This window comes from Dermacentor albipictus, chromosome 8 (assembly GCF_038994185.2).
Source record: "Dermacentor albipictus isolate Rhodes 1998 colony chromosome 8, USDA_Dalb.pri_finalv2, whole genome shotgun sequence".
NCBI classification, from domain to species: Eukaryota; Metazoa; Arthropoda; class Arachnida; order Ixodida; family Ixodidae; genus Dermacentor; species Dermacentor albipictus.
In genome coordinates this window covers 30,327,993-30,345,739 of record NC_091828.1, presented here as the reverse complement: position 1 = coordinate 30,345,739, position 17,747 = coordinate 30,327,993, and the positions used below count along the sequence as shown (strand labels likewise).

Here is a 17,747-nt window from a genome sequence, read left to right as displayed (position 1 = left end):
CGACCTGCTTTGGGATACCGAGAGTGGCGGTTCAAGCGGTGCGACGATCTCGAGTGGCAGTGATAGTGACTGAGCATCCGACACAAGCGGTGGCTTCACTGTCTGCACCGGTTTTTCTTTTGAATGTTTACAAAATAACATGTTATTTCTCGCACCCGTCTCGTCGTGGTGTCGCAGCAAAAAGAACAAAAGAGGGGGGGGGGAATTCTAGATTTTTTCGAATCTAAGCAAACCCCCCCCACCCCCACCCCCCTCCTTACGTTGTGCATCGCGATCGCGGAAAAAAGGGGTGCTTAGTTTCGAGGAAATACGGTAATTCGTGATCAAAAAATATTGGCCGTAAGTACATACGACTACAGCTACTATGCAGCCGGCACGATTGCTCTAGAGCTCTTGGGTATTAAAATCTTGGACCAAGTTAGCATGGACACCGTATCTATCTATCTGTCTATATATATATATATATATATATATATATATATATATATATATATATATATATATATATGTGTGTTGTGGGCATTTGTTAGGTACTTTATTATTTTATATGATCATCATCAAATCGCGTTCTTCTTGTGCATGGCTTGTGGAGACTCATCTTGAGATTAATTTTTGCCTCGAGTGTGATGGGTCCGTTACGTCTTCGGGGTGTATTCAAAGTCGTGCTAACTGCTCCATCACACGTATTGGAGGTCTACGGTATCGGTGGAACGATGACTGGGATAACGGCACCTGTGTGCGGGTGTGCGGGTGAGGCTTATATATATGCGTATGTAAATATGTATCTTTGTTCATACTACAGTATATTCTTCTATATATGGTACGTAAACATTTTTTGGCTTTCTTTCACCGTTGTCTTTTGTGTGTGTGCTGCATTGTTGTTGCAGAAAAGCGGTAGAGGTCATTATCAAACTCACAAGTGTCATTTGTCCCGGCTCCTCCTCTCAAGGAAAAAGATTAAATTTAATTTCTATGTTACATTCCAACAAATTTGCATTTTTCGGTGCACTAACTCTAAGCTCCCTATGACATTGAGCAAATCTCCATTTTCTACGGCCTACTATCTCTAAGAACGACTGTCACAATTGTTACAATGGGCAGGAGTGCTTTTCATTCACTGTTCCAAGGAATACTTCACGTAATCAACTATTCAACAAAAGTTATCCCTGAGCTAGTCGGTTCGTGACCTAAGGACAAGGGCTACGGCGCTAAGCATCCGAGCTATATGTTGCTTGCATCTCACATCATCCTCGTCTGCTTAGCGCCGTGCCTTTTGTGTGTTATGAAAGAACTGGCTGAGCGACAAGTCTTGTTACATCGTATTTCTTCAATAATCGCATATGTGATTTGTGCCTCACTTCGTCCTCACCTGCGTGCGCCTTATCTTTTATTTAGTAACCAATTAGCTGAAGAAGTTAATTGACACGTATGTGCATACCTTGAGCATTTAATTGTCTCTATACTTTCTTGAACACTTCATTTGTAAATAATAGTCTGTGGGATGTCGATCTATTCTTTTAAATTTTTCGCAGATTGTATATTTCATTGCTTCATGTCTTAAGCGTCATATTTAATCATGGCACGCCGGCCTTCAGGTTTTTAATTTGATGGCAGCAAGACCTGAACTGCTTGAAATAAGCGAAATTGAAGAAGAGCGCGAGTTTTATAACAGGAATATTACTGATAGGGCGCTATACTGCTTTAATCCAGTCATTATGACTCAATAATACAACGTGACAACGGTAATGTAGGCGCAAATGTGCCAAACTACGAGTGCTTTCAATATCCCAAAGCCGAACCGCTGATGCGAGGTTCGACACCACACCAGATGGGATCGACATCGGTCGACTGCTGGACTCCAACCGCGTTTGTCTCATCTCCCTTGTCAGACCATAGCGACGCTCTGGCCAGTATGTTGGCATGCCCTGCGCCGTGTGTGCGAGGGTCTACGCATTTGTCCTTCACGCTATGGCCCCGCTGCTTCAGCGCCTGTAGCACGTCCTTTGGAAATGTGGCTTCCACCGCAAGAGCACCACTGCGTTTCAGAGGGAACTATATTAGGTGTGAAGAACATCATACCTTTATGAATGATTAGACTTCAACTTATAAATGTTATATAATATTATATATTATTTATATACATATAAATATCCTGGAAGCGATAAAAAGGAAAGTTCAAGCTGAATAAAAATGTTCTGTATTTCGACATATGGTAACAATAATAGCCGTAATCAGGTTCAAGTTATAGATCTACCTTTTCCTTATTTTGAAGCACGCGAAATTTTGAACTTTTTTACCAAAAATTCCAGTTCAATTCTAATGGAATGTGCACGTCCACATACTGCCGCGTTATTGTACTAGATGTAAACCAAGATTTCTGTGGATTTTCCGACACTAGATGCCGCCTGTGGAGTAATGATGGTAACCTGTTACCGTAAACAAAACCAACTTACATACCAATGGAACAATGGTATGTTTTATTACAATTAAGGTATGTTACAAGACTGCCTACTGCCTAAAATTGCTTTCGTTGTTTTTGAGCTAGACAGCTTTCGATTCATGCCGCTGCGCGTGTACAAAATTAGATCAAACCATTACGAACAGACACGGTACTCATGGACAACGCATATTTTGCCAGTCATGGCAATGCAGTTTTACTTCAATGTGGTTTTTGAATGCTTCAGTTGGACTTCACAAACTTCGCTGGTACTGAACACCGCCCAATTCACCCAATTATCTTCAGCATATATGTGGGGAGCAGAAGAAAGACCGATAGGACGTTTGCGTAGATTGAATGTACTATCGTGAGCAATATGAGCAGGAGCACGAGAACGGGTGACAAATAGCCTCCAACCCGACATGGGGCTATTCGCAGCGGCCGCTGAAGGAAACGAAGTGGAAAGGGCGTTGCGGTTCTGCGAACTGGTTGCACTCCCGCCTCGCTAGCATTGCTACGAAACTGCTGCTGATTACGTGTCACCGGCCGAAGGCGATGATATGAGTTCATATCAGCGCGCACGGCCACATCCAATCACAGATCAGGCAGCGTAACTAGTGGGAGATCGGCCGTTACGTAGCCTGCCGGAATAGACAGGATTTGCTGATATCTAGGTGCTGTTCACTGAGCATTGGTGCACCTATTTTAGTTTGTTTTTTCACCTAATATGCTTATAAAGCAGACCACGGCTGTCCGTGCTTAGCACTCAACTGTGTTTCAGCGCCTAACGATGTCACGGGTGCCTTTGCCTACGCGGGAAGCAGTCATTGAATTGTCAAAGAAAAGTTGCACGCAGCGCAACATTGTTGCCTTGACAGGCTGCCAGTTCAAGACCGTCAGCGGGATAGTCCAAGCATACCGAGATGAAGGCCGTATTAAGGATGCGCCGTACAAGAGGGGACACCGCACAACGTCGATTCACCAAGACCTACAAATTGTTGCTGCAGACAACGAGGAGCCATTTAAAATTACAAAGTGACAGCATGGTACGGCGAAGCCGCACTCCGAAGTCGCATCACCGCACAGAAGCCCCTTTACAGAGCTGCCAACAAAACTGCTCGCCCGATTTCGCTGTCGATCATTGCAGCTGGAGGGTGGTGGATTGTAAGTATGTCATCTTCTCCGACGAACCTACTTTCTCGAAGTGCTGGGACCAGCCGAAAAGAGTAGGGCGCATGGAGAACCGACGCATCACTCTGCAGAACATCAAGGAGGTGGCCACCAGTGGACGCATGTCAGCTAATGTGTGGTCAGCTACGGTAATTGTGCGCGCTGCTCTTTTGCAGGACGGGCTAACTTCCCTTGTAAGATTCTCTGGGAGATTTACGAGTTCTGCTTATTGCAAATTCATGGATCACGATATCGTCCCATGTGCATTGATGATCCCATTTGCAGTAATTGCACTGAATGCATGGAATGAACATAATGGAGCATGTTTGGGCACGCATGGAGGCTAATATCTGCACGCTCTCCTTGCATTTGGTGACCGCTGATAAACTGTGGGAAGCTATACAAGAATGGTGTAAACGACTTTAAGCTGACTCTGCCTTCGTTGAGGCGTTCTACGGTTCTCTGCAAGGAAGAATATTGGCCGTCATTCAAGCCGGTGGATTCGCGACCTATTATTAGCCCAGCAAACGCACAAGAAAAGGGCATGCTGATGCTAATATAAAGGGGTACTCATTTTATGTGAATTAAAAGTTTGTTACCATGTCGCAAGCGCCCCATAATATATTTTGAAAGGAATGCTGCGTGCAACTTCTCTCCACTCACGAGAACCATGATACAGCAATGTAGGTAGAAAAAAGCAATACTGCTTTCTCCTGTGCGTGAACGCAATTGCAGGCAATATAGTATCAAGCCGGTATCACTGCCAGACGTTCCGTGCGTGTCATAGAGAGAAGCAGAGGGAAAGGTATTTCGCACAGAGTTGTAAGCAACACATTGCCACGCTGTGCATGCTACAAGTAAATTATCATCCCTTGCAACCAGTGAAATGCAATCAGATGGCGTTTCGTACAAACGGTAGCGAGGCGGGAGTGCGAACAGTAAGCGGAAAAGCCGCCACCTTTCTTATCTCTTTTCCAAAGCGCCTTCCTCACATCGCTTTAACTAGGTTTCTAGGCTAATCGCCACGCTTTTGCGTGTACCCGCGTATATTGCTCACGAAACTGCAGGGTAACGAGAATTGTGTTACCTGTTGTAAATATCTTATAATACTGGCAGGGCAACATGCTGGGGCAATGAAGGAAAGTTACAGATATAATTCGCGCACAAGCGAAAGTTCTTCTGCAAAAAGTCCTACATTTCCATTAACGTTATTTAAAGCTACAAAACACATATTGATCACAACAGCTAAATAAGAAAAAAGAAACATGCCGCTCAGCGTTTACGTTGGCTCATTTTGTAGATTTTCCGTCGCGCGTCTGGGCAAACTCGGCACCTTCAAACATGGACGCCGCGTCGATTCGCCCGGCGCCTGTCCCGAGAAACCAAAAGCGCTGCCAAAGGCTGCGTGACCACATGCTGTGGTAACGCACGCGCAGAAGCTCCGCCCCATATATTTCCATTCTTCGCCACACAATGCTGTCCGCCATATCAAAATGGCCAGCTATCCATTTGGGTCTTGCAATATGTGCAAAAAGTTTACATTGTACATTAGCTTGTTTTGTGTTATGAAATTTAAAATGCCCAAATGCGCATGTATAGACGCTACGCGGCGCGAATCTCAGATTGCACGGCATGTGGCACGATACTATGAAGATGATGATGATGATGATTATGATGATGATGATTTATTGGCATCCCCTTTGAAACGTGGCGGCGACGTTGTCACCTGACAAGCTTGCTTTACCCATGTACACAGCGTACATTTTTTCTAGCATTCTTGTATACATCTGCTTGAACCTCTTTTTCTTCCTTAGACATTCTGCAACTGCCTTGTGTCGCTTCATGTGTGCCGGCTACAAGTCGTTCTACGTCGTGCAATAATATGCAAGTGCAATGCAAAACGCGCTCATATCGACGATACGCCCCGCGAATGCCACATTGCATGTCTCTTCTCGCGCTAGAACGCGTTATAGGACATCTTTCCGATATAAGCGCTGGCGTGTCTCAGTGATAGAGAAGCTCCCTCCAATGCAGCTGCCCGGGTTGGATACCCGCGGCAACTGGTTAATTTTTTTTTCTATCATTCGTGGCAGCAGCTGCTACGGGAACTGGCGGTGGTGGACACTATCGCGACCTGGAATAGCTGTTGGAATTAGCCCGTAACTGTATACACTGTAAAATATACAGGGTCCTTTAACGTCTCCCTTAAGAGGTGAAAGGTGCAAGCCTGCTCTTCCTCCTCTGATCATTCGCCTCTTCCTCATTGCCTCTTCTCTTTTTCTTCTTTCTTTTAGTCTATACTGCTCACTACTAAGTATTTTTAATAATTTGTGATGAATTGTGGCCATTACAAGCCGTCTTTAGACATGTTGGCCATTTGGCAGTCATTAGTTGTAATTACGTCATTTCAGTCATTACTAGTCATTACTAAGGATTTTTTGTCATTTGTAATCATATTTAGTAATTACAAGTTGTCGTGAGACATAATGGCCATTTCATAGCCATTACTAGTCATTACAAGTCATTTCAGGCATTATTAGTTATAACTGTTCACTAGTAAGCATATTTAGTCATTTCTAATCAATTGTCGCTACAAGACATAGTTAGACATATCGGTCATTTCTCAGTCATTAGTAGTCATTACTAGTCACCAATAACTTCTACGAATTTCTATTATCACGTTATCATTCGCTAACTGTCGCTATGAGTCATTTTTCATTCTTTAATCTGTCTTTTAATCTCTCTTCATATGGCGTGATGACGCTTCGGCCGACATTCCGGCGGTCAGGTCTGCTGACACAAACTACACCATGAGCCTACAAATGCTTTCGCCTTAATAGTGTCACTTGCTCTATACAATAGCCAGCAACATGCATTTCGTCACGTCGTCTTAGAGCACATCGGCATATCTTTAAACTCTGTGTCAAATTTCCTGGGACGCCCAGTATACTCCAATGGGGAACGTTGGATTTGCACCATCTTATTTGTCTTCGATGCAGTGTAGGAGTGTTGTGAATCGTGTGTCGTATACTCCGCAGAAGTCAAATCAAGGTGATGCCAACCAATGGAAATACCGCTTGCTTTGCAGAAAATTGCGAAACATCTGCTTGTGTTGTCACTCACTCAGGATGCGAGCGATTCGGGGAGCCCAGCAGAAAGCGTGGTCGCGCCAAAGACTCTTGGGGGTTTAGACCAAGTTCCATCATGTTCAGCAACAGCTGCAATAAAGAAAAGAGAGAAGAGTTACACGTGGAACTTGGCCGACGCTTGATTTTTGCTTTCTGCGCAACGGCGTTATCATTGGAAACGTACATGCTGGAAATCACATTGTGTTAATTCCTTGCGTTAGGTAAGTTATGTGATTTTTATCTGGTAGCCTTCAATGCAGAGATGATCATGGGATTACTGGGCAAATCACTCTGACAAAATGCTAACCCCGCTGCAGCGTTGCTGTATGAAAACGTGTATTACTCTTTGACATTGTAATACGCGAAGCTGCTAACATGCTTTAAAGAATGTCTGCCTGTTGGCTACGGGACGTCTTATAGGGCAATGTTCGCTCTTGAATATTGCAATGAGGGTGTCATCGTACCGTTGCTCAACAAATTTATTCTTGAATGAGGGGTAATCTTATGGAGCTTTCTTTTTCTGTGAGCTGAGTACGTGGCTGTATAGCGGATATTGCATTTTGTGTTGGCGTTCATCCCTTTTGCCATAGTGCAGAAACGTCATTGAGGCTCACCGATTTTTCTAGACATGAACCCACGCCGCGTTAGGATAGCAAAGTTGCCACCTTGCGGCTACTTGGCCTGTGGTATTTCTTCGTAGCGATTGGAGACGCATCATCATATATTCCACGATACAAACTGAGCTTTTTAGTTTTCATAAACCCAGTAGCATGCCTTATTCAAGCGAAAGCCACACCACAACTCGGCGCCACGTATAATTCGTTAGCGGGGTAAATGGTTGGCGTCACGCACCTGCAAGAGTCCCACACGTGCGTGCCTAATATGGAGGCACTAAATTATCGCCTCAGGCAGCTTTTCAACAACATTTGAAGAGCAGATTTCTGTGATTATTCTCCCCCCTCCGCCAGTTCTCACTGAAGACTCTGGCCTTGCCTTGTTGATACAAGCACAACACCTACTGCAAGACAGCCGCACTGACAGCTAGGCCCATCATATTATTGACACTCCGTTTGATGTAGGTAACTTCTACGGCTTTATGCAGGGAAGTTGCCTTATAACTGTGACGTCTTATAGAGTACATACACTTCAAATACTAAAAATATTTCTTGTGAGCTCAAATTGCCTTAGGTCTTGAATACATGGACAGATTTCTGCTTCCAGTACAGGCGACGTCGGTCATGAGCGCAGATTGTGCGCTGAGAGATACATCGAGGTGATATGTTCCCGTAACATCTTACTTCGCTCAGGTTGAGCTTCCGACGCCTTTTAGGTAGGAATACTCGTTATGTGATCCGAAAGGGACCCGAGTTGCGCCCTCCTTCTGGCTTCGCCGTTCCCGCCACTACACACTGAGCCCAGATACGTGGTCTAAAATGACGGTAAATCTTCCGCCGCACAGCCCAGAAACCTACTTCAGGGACTGTGGAAGAACTGAACACCTCGTTGGCTGCTTCTCGACGCTCCTTTTCACCAGGGCCCGACGGCGTCACCTATTCAGCTCTTGCCCCTCCCGGACAAGAGGCCATGCAAAAGCTGTTAAATTACTACAATCGCTCAGGCCATGAAGGCATCGTTACTCAGCCATGCAAGATTAGTAGGCTCGTACCGCTACTCAAACAAGGAAGGTCACGTTTCGACCTGACTTCATATCGTTATATTGCCCTGGCAAGCCGCCTAGGGAAAGTAATGGTAGAGATGATTCTTACACGTCTGGAATGGTATCTTGAACGCCACAATGTGTACCTTGACTCCACAACAGGTTTTCAGTGAGCCAGGTCATCAATAGATAATGTCATTGACCTAATAACATTCATATAACGAAAATGCCTCAAGCGCATATCAAGGGCGCGCTTTCTTGCTGTGAAAGGTGCGTACGACGAGGTTACTGATGAAGCGGTCCTTGGGTCATTGAAGGCTGTTAGAATTGGTGGCCGAATGTTTGTCTGAATCCGCGACTATTTGACAAGAAGGTCCTTCGTTGTGCTCACCGAAGATGGCCCGACTGCCAACTATTTTACACACGGTGGCGTCCCACAGGGCGCGATATTGAGCCCTTTTTCTTGAAGCTATGGTTGGCCTGGCTGCCATAATACCCAAGACAATTCACCTTTCAATGTACGCAGCTGATTTTTTCTTTGGTCTTCTGCAGGGGCGCGTCTTGAAGTGCGCGCACGCATTCAGCGGGCAGCCACCATAACTTGTTCGTATCTCCACTAGCAATGCCTTAGAGTGTCCATCCAAAAATGGGCGGTAATCGCGCTTATGCGCAAACCCAAGGCACCATACCTTGTTTCTCTCAAATACCAGAAGTCTCACCACTTTATAGGTGTAATTATTGACAAGAACCTTTCACGAAGCCCCCACTGCATCTACCTGAAGCGGACAATAATTACGATTGTACATACACTCAAATCCCTTTGCGGAAAAGCCTGGGGCATGTTGGTACGGTCTATGCTACAGCTGTAAAGAGCACTGCTTCTGGGCTTTTTACGGTACAGCTTGCAGTTTTGGCGAACGCACATAAAACAAACACTCGTGCCCTCGAAAATTTGCAAGGCCAGGCTCTACGGACATGTCCTGGACTACCACGATGTGCTATGAGTCACGCAACAATCACGATTGGTAGAGACTATTTGGTGCTAACACATACAACCATTGGCAGCCTTAGAGCACACATTCAACATCTGTATCGCGAAGCCAGTCATTATATTACTCCTCTGCCAGTACAAAGACATCAGGCCACATTTTCTAGACCTGTTGCGACACATAAAGGCTGCCTTCCGTTGGGTTTTACACCAGCAGCAAGACGACTGTTGCTCCTGTGGTCCCTACGACAACCACAAGTACGCCTCATGATTCCGGGAATAACGAACAAGACTCGTCATATAACAGTGGCTCTACGTCAGTTCACACTGTCGTCACTGAACGAGGCATATGAACAAAGAACGCACATTTACACTGATGGCTCTGTCTCAGCCACCAGCTCCACAGGCGCTGTTATCATTTCGGCCTTAGAAATTACAATTACATTCAAAGTGTCCCATATCTCCCTCTACGGCAACAGAACTTGCCGCTCTACGTGCTGCTGTTAATTACATCGCCGAAGCCAAACCTCGAAACTGGGTCGTTTCTTGCGACTGCTTCAGAGTCTGTAGTCAGCCTTACAACGCAAGACCCATGATCAACTGTTTGAGACCAGATAGGTACTCTATCAAGCGCTCATAAAGAAAGACGACATCATCTTCCAATGGCTTACGGGGCACTGTAGCATCGTCGGAAGTGACCTTGCTGATGATGCCACCCAGCTAGCCCACATAGAAACCCTGACACTTTGTATAACTTTATGAAGGACAGATGCTGAGAGGGGTCTTCGTTTACTTGGTTAAACCAAGACTGAAGCTTTGTGGAACACACCAATTTTCTCCACATGCCGTCTGCCCCTGGTTGGATCCTACATTGAAGCTGCAGCTTTCACCAAACTTCTCCCGCCGTGATGCAACTTTAGTATGCCGTCTCTGGTTAGGGGTGGCTGCTACGAAAGCCTACTCATCTTATTGGAAAGTCCGACACACCGATCTACGACTCGTGCAACATTGAAGAGACGATTGAGCGCGTGTTGGGTTTTTCTGATCTCTATGACAACGAACGCGACGTTATTCAGAGGGTGTTAAACCGAATAGATAAAAGAGAATTTTAAGAGACAAAGATTCTCGGACCATGGCCACATGCGTCGCAGACTTACAAAGCGACGAGGGCACTGCTACGTTTCATGAAAGCTACTGGCATCAGTGACCGATTATAGGCGTGAATTTATGCACATCCGCATGTACTCAGAACGATAGTACGTTCTTCCCTCACTGTTTTATTATTTTCTTCCCTTAAACACCTTCCCCTGTGTAGCGTAGAAACTGCACGCGCGTAAGGTGCGTGCAGTTTCCTATGTTTCCTTCCTTCCTTTTCATCCTCCTCATCCTACTTTAGGAACGCGAAGCTGACTTTTGCTTGCTTTTGTTTAGATCAACATCGCAATCTTTCAACATCAACATCAACGATTAGATCAACATCGCAATAGCTTCCGTTGCACGTTTTACGTGGCGTTAATGGCATGTAATGTTATGAATAGCACGACATGACATCAACGACGTGTAAAGCCATAAATGACATAGCATACGTGACTGACATCTTAACTTACATGCATGGCATGAAATGTCGTATGATGAATGACTTCTAACGGATGACATAAATTGAACTGAAATCACATACGTCGCGTACATTCACAAAAATAACACTGCACGCAATATGACATGCACACATGACATGTACAACATTTAGGCGTGGCATAACATACATGACTGACCTATGTGACTTATCAGGGTTGATAGCACACAAACATGACGAAAAACTATGTGACATGCATGTATGACATGAATGATACGTCATTACATGATAACAGTGACGTTCATGACATGGCGAATTACGTGTATTCATCGAGTCGCGGGAAGGACATGAATGACATGTCATGACATGCATCATTACGAACGCAAACCTAGTGGGCAAAACTAGCAATGAATGGCGTAATAGGAATGATGTGACAAAAAATATTCGGATCGCGCACACTGGGAATTGATGTAAGTGAAACTTTCCGAGCTGTTCGCTTTGACTGACGATAATTTCAGGGGATGTTGACAGCTTAACCTTAATTTCTTCAACGTCTAGGCTAACATCAGAGTGGTGGGTTTATGTTAAACGTTACCTTGCGGGTACAACTTCTGTTTGCCTACGTCATACACAGAACACACAGGGAGAGGTGTATGCTTGAGGCATTGTTATGCGCCATATTTTAGCACCACTGAGAGGGTTGAGCATAGTCATTGCCTCACATGGTACATCGCATTGTGGCAGAAGTAGTAAATTTGAATTGGATTATGGGGCTGTACTTGCCAAAACCACAATCAGATTATGGGGCATGCCGTATTGGAAAACTCCGCGTTAATTTTCACACCGGGATGTTTTTTTAACGTTTCTTAAAATCAAAGTGCACGCGCGTTTTCTATTTCGTCCCCGTATAAATGCGGCTGTGGCGGTTGGGATCAAATCCACGGCCCCTAGCGATGCCATAGCCACGATGCTAACGTAGCAGGCGCAGAACTGTTGATTTGACGTCTGAATGTTCCGCAGGGTCGCCTAGACCCTACGGTGCGCTCTAAATGCGGCTGTGCTTCTGCATGACCTGCGTACGTAGCCCGCTTGACATACTTGCATGGTATCTAGTTTTCAGAAATAGCAGAAACGTACTGCACCGTTATGCAAAAAAAGGAAGTGAGGCGTGCAGACAGGACACAAGGGTAGAGAAGTGGACAACACGAACGCCGACTATCAACTGAAGGGAGCACTGAGCCGAAAAAAAAGAAAAAATACACAAAACGTCTGCGCATGCTCATGAATGGTAACACCACGTGTCAGGCGGGTACACGTGCAGGTCTACGTGAGAGCTAACTGTTAAGGTACTTAATTTCTTCCTTACGTAAGGTAATCGAAGGCGGAATAACGCACGCATTTTTACCGTTTTAGATATGCCATGCCTCTACCATAAGACGCGTATCTTCAGTCTTATGCCTGTACAATATTGCGCATTCATCTAACCCTGGCGTGCAGTTACAATCTCGGCAATGTAGCGAAAGATTAGAAGGCGATCCACCGGTTAACGACCTTTCATGTTCCATTAGCCTCTGATTGATACACCGTCCCGTTTGCCCTACGTAGGACTGGCCACAGCTAACGGGAATATTGTAAACCACACCCATACGATAGTCAGTAAAACAGTTGTTCTTATTGTGCTTCACTGGACAAATATCTGTTGGTTTTTTGCCTTTTACCCAGTGGCATAGCAACAAAGGGGGGGGGGGGCGTGGGCCCCGGCCCCCCCCCCCAAGGGGCCAAAGGGGGGGGGGGTGTCATATACGCCTGAAGACATCCCTCTTTCCGCCGGCTTGACTGAACGCAAATGGCAAAGAATGCTCCGGTATCCAGTAGCCCGAGCTCATCTAGCCGATGCGTTGCGCCGCAGAATTGTCGGCTGCAGCTCTATCAACACCCCACGAAATAATTGCACGAATGTGCGGGCTAACAAATTTACTTGAAAGAGAGGTGTCATATACGTCTGAAGACACCCCTCTTTCCACCGGCTTGACTGAACGCAAATGGCAAAGAATGCTCCGGTATCCAGTAGCCCGAGCTCTTCTACCCGATGCGTTGCGCAGCAGAATTGTTGGCTGCTGTTCTATCAACACCCCACGAAATAATTGCACGAATGTGCGGGCTAACCAATTTACTTCGAAAAATCGTCGCTGAACTACTCGCCCTAGCGGAACGTTTCATATGGGGCGCGCTCGTGCCGTGCGTTCATGCTGGGAGCAGGCATTGTAAGGCGTTGAGGCTCTTGGGTCCCTCTTCCGTTCCGAACGCGCAGCGAAGACGAACAAAGACAGCAGCGATAGGGCGTTCAACGAGCGCGCCCGGCACTCACGTTACGGCAAAACGTTCGTTGAGAGCGACATTGCATAAGTGCGGCCATGAAAAGTCGCGAATGGGATCCACTGGATGATTTTCAGACTCGATGCCTGGAGTTCCCGGAATTTATCGCCAAATGAAACTTCTTACTTACTTACTGTTACCTTTCGCTTGTTCCTCACGATCTGCGTGTCAGTTGCATCATGCGAAAGGAACTTTTCCAAGTTAAAGCTGATAAAGACGTCTCTTTGCTCCACCATGAGTGATGAAATGCTGTCAAACTTGGCGATACTGACCATAGAAAAAGAACACGTAAAAAATATATAAACTTTAATATTGTAATTAATGAGTTTGCAGAAGCGAAATGTCGGAAAGAGAACTTCTGAAGGAAATGTGTCCTTGCCGGTCATTACTTTAGTGCAAAAGGCTCGATGTCCCACCATGGTTTGTGCATCGGCAATATGTATACAATGTTCTATTTATCAATTTTGATTCGTTGTATTCGTTCTTTATCAGTTTCGCGGTGTTCAATAAAAGATATTTCTCCTAGTCCTAGCTAACCGTTTCTTTATCGTGTTGTTGTGTTACTTCATGTCACAAGTACAGTGTCTGCGTCAGCTACACGGAATGTTATAAAAAAAGGTTAATTTTGTAATAATATTTCCCGATATTCTATGACGTTATGTGTCTTTGTGATTACTAGGAACTTGGTAGCGTGAAAAATATGGCACATAAGTTATAACCATATCCTGAATAATCCTTTAATTAGTATTTATAGAGGAAGCACTTCAATTCGAGAATTGAGGACTCAAAGTCATCTTATTAACTCAAGAAAAACTTTTTAAACAAAATCGTTTTGGGTGTTACAGCCTACAGTACTTTGGCACTGCGGGCGGCGCCCAGTATGGCAGCAGCGACAGAAATATTAAATAGTAGACCAGTGACGTTGATCCATCAGTCATCTCCATTGCGAGTGTAGACCAACAGTAGTGGAAGCTTTCGCTCGCATGGGCTTCATCGCGGCCTTCTTTTCTTTTTTTATGGTGACGCCAAGAATCGAAGCGAAGCTATTCTGTGCCCAATCTTGGGGTGGTACCGAAGCTCGGATAATCACGTTTGTCCGTATAGTAAATAAAAACAAGGCTTTACTGATCAGAATAAAGAGAACTCGCAATTGTCATAGTATTGGCGCCCGCGCCACAGGGAGGCAGGCGGCATTTTCTAGTAGGGTGGGGAGATCAGCGTCACTGACACACAATTTATTTTCGTTTTCGTTCAAGGCTGCCCACAGCCAAAATACTGCGCGCCATAGTACCTACGACAATTTTTGTGGAGTTGTTGTTGGGCAAGATATGAATGTCGGGCTTCAATTTTGCAAATGCAATATTGCCGCTAAAATTGGTAATTAAAGCTTTATTATAACGATATTTTTGTTACTTGTGACGTGAGTCATGTTTTCCATGACGCCGCATTTCTATTGGCTGCCAAGCCTTAGTCTGACAGAAGATGTGCACATGGGCTTGTCACACGTTATTAGTGGAGCACCCTGCGTTATTTGGCGCAGGAAAAACAGCGTGTATATTTGCTGCATTCGCGATCTCTGGGAAAGAAAGCGAAGGAGAGGGGGACCCGGGGAACGTGCTCGGTATCCTAGGCGGCTGTACTGGTGCTGACACCCGAAAATCGTCGATATCCTCGCCTTCCTCGACTACATAAGGGTGGGGGGGGGGGGAGGTGACAGAAGACGTATGGGCCCCGGGTGCGAGACCACCTAGCTACGCCACTGCTTTTGCCCGCTCCTTTTTATTCTGTACGACAGCGCATATCTTACCTAACTTATTGGGAGCAGTGAAAGCAACATTAACATCATATCTACTTGGAACTTTTTTAAGCCTGTGCGACAGTGAATGATTATACGGAGTAGCCACTACTCTTTTATAGCTATTACTGCTCTCTGTAATCACGTCCATCCCTCTCGAAATCAACTTCTTTAGGCGCTCAGCCACAGTGGCCACCGCTACACTAGGATAACCTACTTCTAATGGGCGCCGGACCTGCGCATTATGTTTATGGTATTGGTTTATGGTTTATGTTTATGGGTGTTGGTCGAGAAAAACAGTTCAAAGGTGAGGGATTTAGCTTTCTGGACATTACAGACAATCCTATCAAGATTATGTCTTGACAAGAGGTCAACCGAACGTTGCTTAACTACCGAAGGCTTGAGTTTAAAACTGTTTTTAGAACTTAACTACCGAAGGCTTGAGCTTAGAACTGTTTTTCTCACCCAAGACCCATAAACAAGAAACTTCTTTTCGTGCTATAGTGTCACTGAAAGGGACGTGGCAGGTCTGTGTCGCTAGTTCCCTACAGAGCTGCTCAGCTTCACTAGTTTTTTCAGACCCCTTTTGCTTGTGTAATTCTCAGACACTGGTTCAGTAACTGACAGAGGAAAATTCAGGTGATTGTAGAGCTTTTAGTATGGATATCAAAGACCTGTATTATTCCTTGCCGAATGACGGGTTGCTAAATTCCGTAAATGAGTGCAATAAAGAACAAGTGCAAGAGTCGGCTTTTATTGAGAGATGCGCTGTTTCCACGGGAGCTCTTCTAGAAATTATTTCAATGTACTTGAAGTCGACGCTGATTGGGTGGAAATATGGCATTTTTCAGCAGAAATCAGGAATTTCTATTGGCTCAAAGGTTGCCGCTATTCTTAGCAACATTTACCTGAGTAAGGTTGACAACTCCTTAGAGAAAGCCTTAGGTGATATCGTTATCAAGATATTTCGTTACGTTGATGATTACCTGATTTTCTGCAATATGGAAGAATTCGATTCCGCTGCTACCACAGCAAGTGAGCATTTCAAACTTTATGGGGAGGGATTAAAGTTTACCAAGGAATTTCCTCAGCGACGCGTAATTCAGTCTGTTGACATTTCCTTGATCTTCGAACAAAATCATGTTTGTTGGCAGTACTCCCCAAGGTCATCGAAGCCGTTGCTAAACTTTCAATCCAAGCATTCTAAGTTAGTAAAAAAACGGAATTGCCATGTCGTGCCTTAAGTCTTCCCTCACCACATCCTACATGCACAATGCGCAGGTCCGGCGCCCATTAGAAGCAGGTTTTCCTAGCGTAGCGGTGGCCACTGTGGCTGAGCGCCTAAAGAAGTCGGTTTCGAGAGGGACGGACGTGATTACAGAAAGCAGTAATAGCTACAAAAGAGCAGTGGTTATTCCGTATATTTATTCAGTGTCGCACAGGCTTAAAAAAGTTGCAAGTAGATATGTTGGTAATGTTGCTTTCACTGCTCCCAATAAGTTAGGTAAGGTATGCGCTGCCGTACAGAATAAAAAGGAGCGGGTAAAAGGCAAAAAACGAACAGATATTTGTACCGTGAAGCACAATAAGAACAACAGTTTTACTGACTGTCGTATGGGTGTGGCTTATAAAATTCCTCTTAGCTGTGGCCAGTTCTACGTAGGGCAAATGGGACGGGGTATCAATCAAAGGCTAATGGAACATGAAAGGTCGTTAACCGGTGGATCGCCTTCTTATCTTTCACTAGATTGCTGAGATTGCAACTGCACGCCAGAGTTAGATGAATGCGCAATACTGTACAGGTATAAGAATGAAGATACGGGTCTTATGGTAGGGGCATGGCCTATCTGTAATGGTGGAAGTGCGTGCGTGAGTCAGCCTTCGATTAGCTTACATAAGGAAGAGATTAATGCCTTAACAGTTATCTCTCACGTAGACAGGCACGTGTACCCGACTGACACGTGGTGTTACCATTCCTGAACGTGCGCAGATGAATTTTGTGTCTTCTTTCTTTTTGCGCCTCAGTGCTCCCTTCAGTTGATAGTCGGAGTTCATGTTGTCCACTTCCCTACTCTTGTGTCCTGTCTGCACGCCTCACTTCTTTTTTGCATATTGAATCCTGACCAACTAGCTCAGCTTTCTGTCGTTCTATACTGCGCCGTACTTTGAACTTAAATTTATCCTGTGTGCGTCTATTGCAGTTGCGCTTCCTTGCCTTCTCACGTCATGTTTCCCCCTTCCCGAATTGACCGAAGAGTGGCAAGGCTGTTATTCAGTCGTCTCGCGACTGCGTCAGTCCTACCAATTATCTGCCTTTTCTTCCGCCTTCCTCTCTATCATTTTATCGAGCTTCTCTCTGGACTTGCATTTTAGTAGCAATGTAAGAGTTGTAATTTTTTCAATGTTTTTGCGCAGGGACAATTAGAGTTGTCAAGAGGCTTAAGTGACAACGCCTGGGGAGCTTCATAGGGCATTGTGCGCATTAGACGTAGTGCACAGGTCCAAACGAGATTCGCGCGTAGCCTTTCCGCTCTTCCGAGCTCCTGTAATGTATACAAATGCTCTGAACCGCCTCCCGACGCGGTCTGCCAGGCTGCAGCAGCACAGCAGCAGTGGGGAATTC

General features: G+C 45.2%; 1 protein-coding gene across 4 annotated transcripts in view; it reads right to left on the bottom strand.

Moving 5' to 3' along the window:
• Window positions 1-1,758: 1,758 nt before the first annotated feature.
• The window catches only part of LOC135914484 (glutathione hydrolase-like YwrD proenzyme), a 133,250-nt gene continuing 117,261 nt past the window's right edge, over window positions 1,759-17,747 (bottom strand). For all 4 annotated transcript variants that reach the window (XM_070523218.1, XM_070523219.1, XM_070523220.1 and 1 more), the window contains 2 exons: window positions 6,731-6,825; window positions 1,759-2,035 (listed from right to left, as the gene is read on the bottom strand). In XM_070523218.1, the coding sequence (XP_070379319.1) occupies window positions 1,780-2,035; window positions 6,731-6,825 (351 nt within the window). In that variant the 3' untranslated portion in view covers window positions 1,759-1,779. The remainder of the gene's footprint in view (window positions 2,036-6,730; window positions 6,826-17,747) is intronic.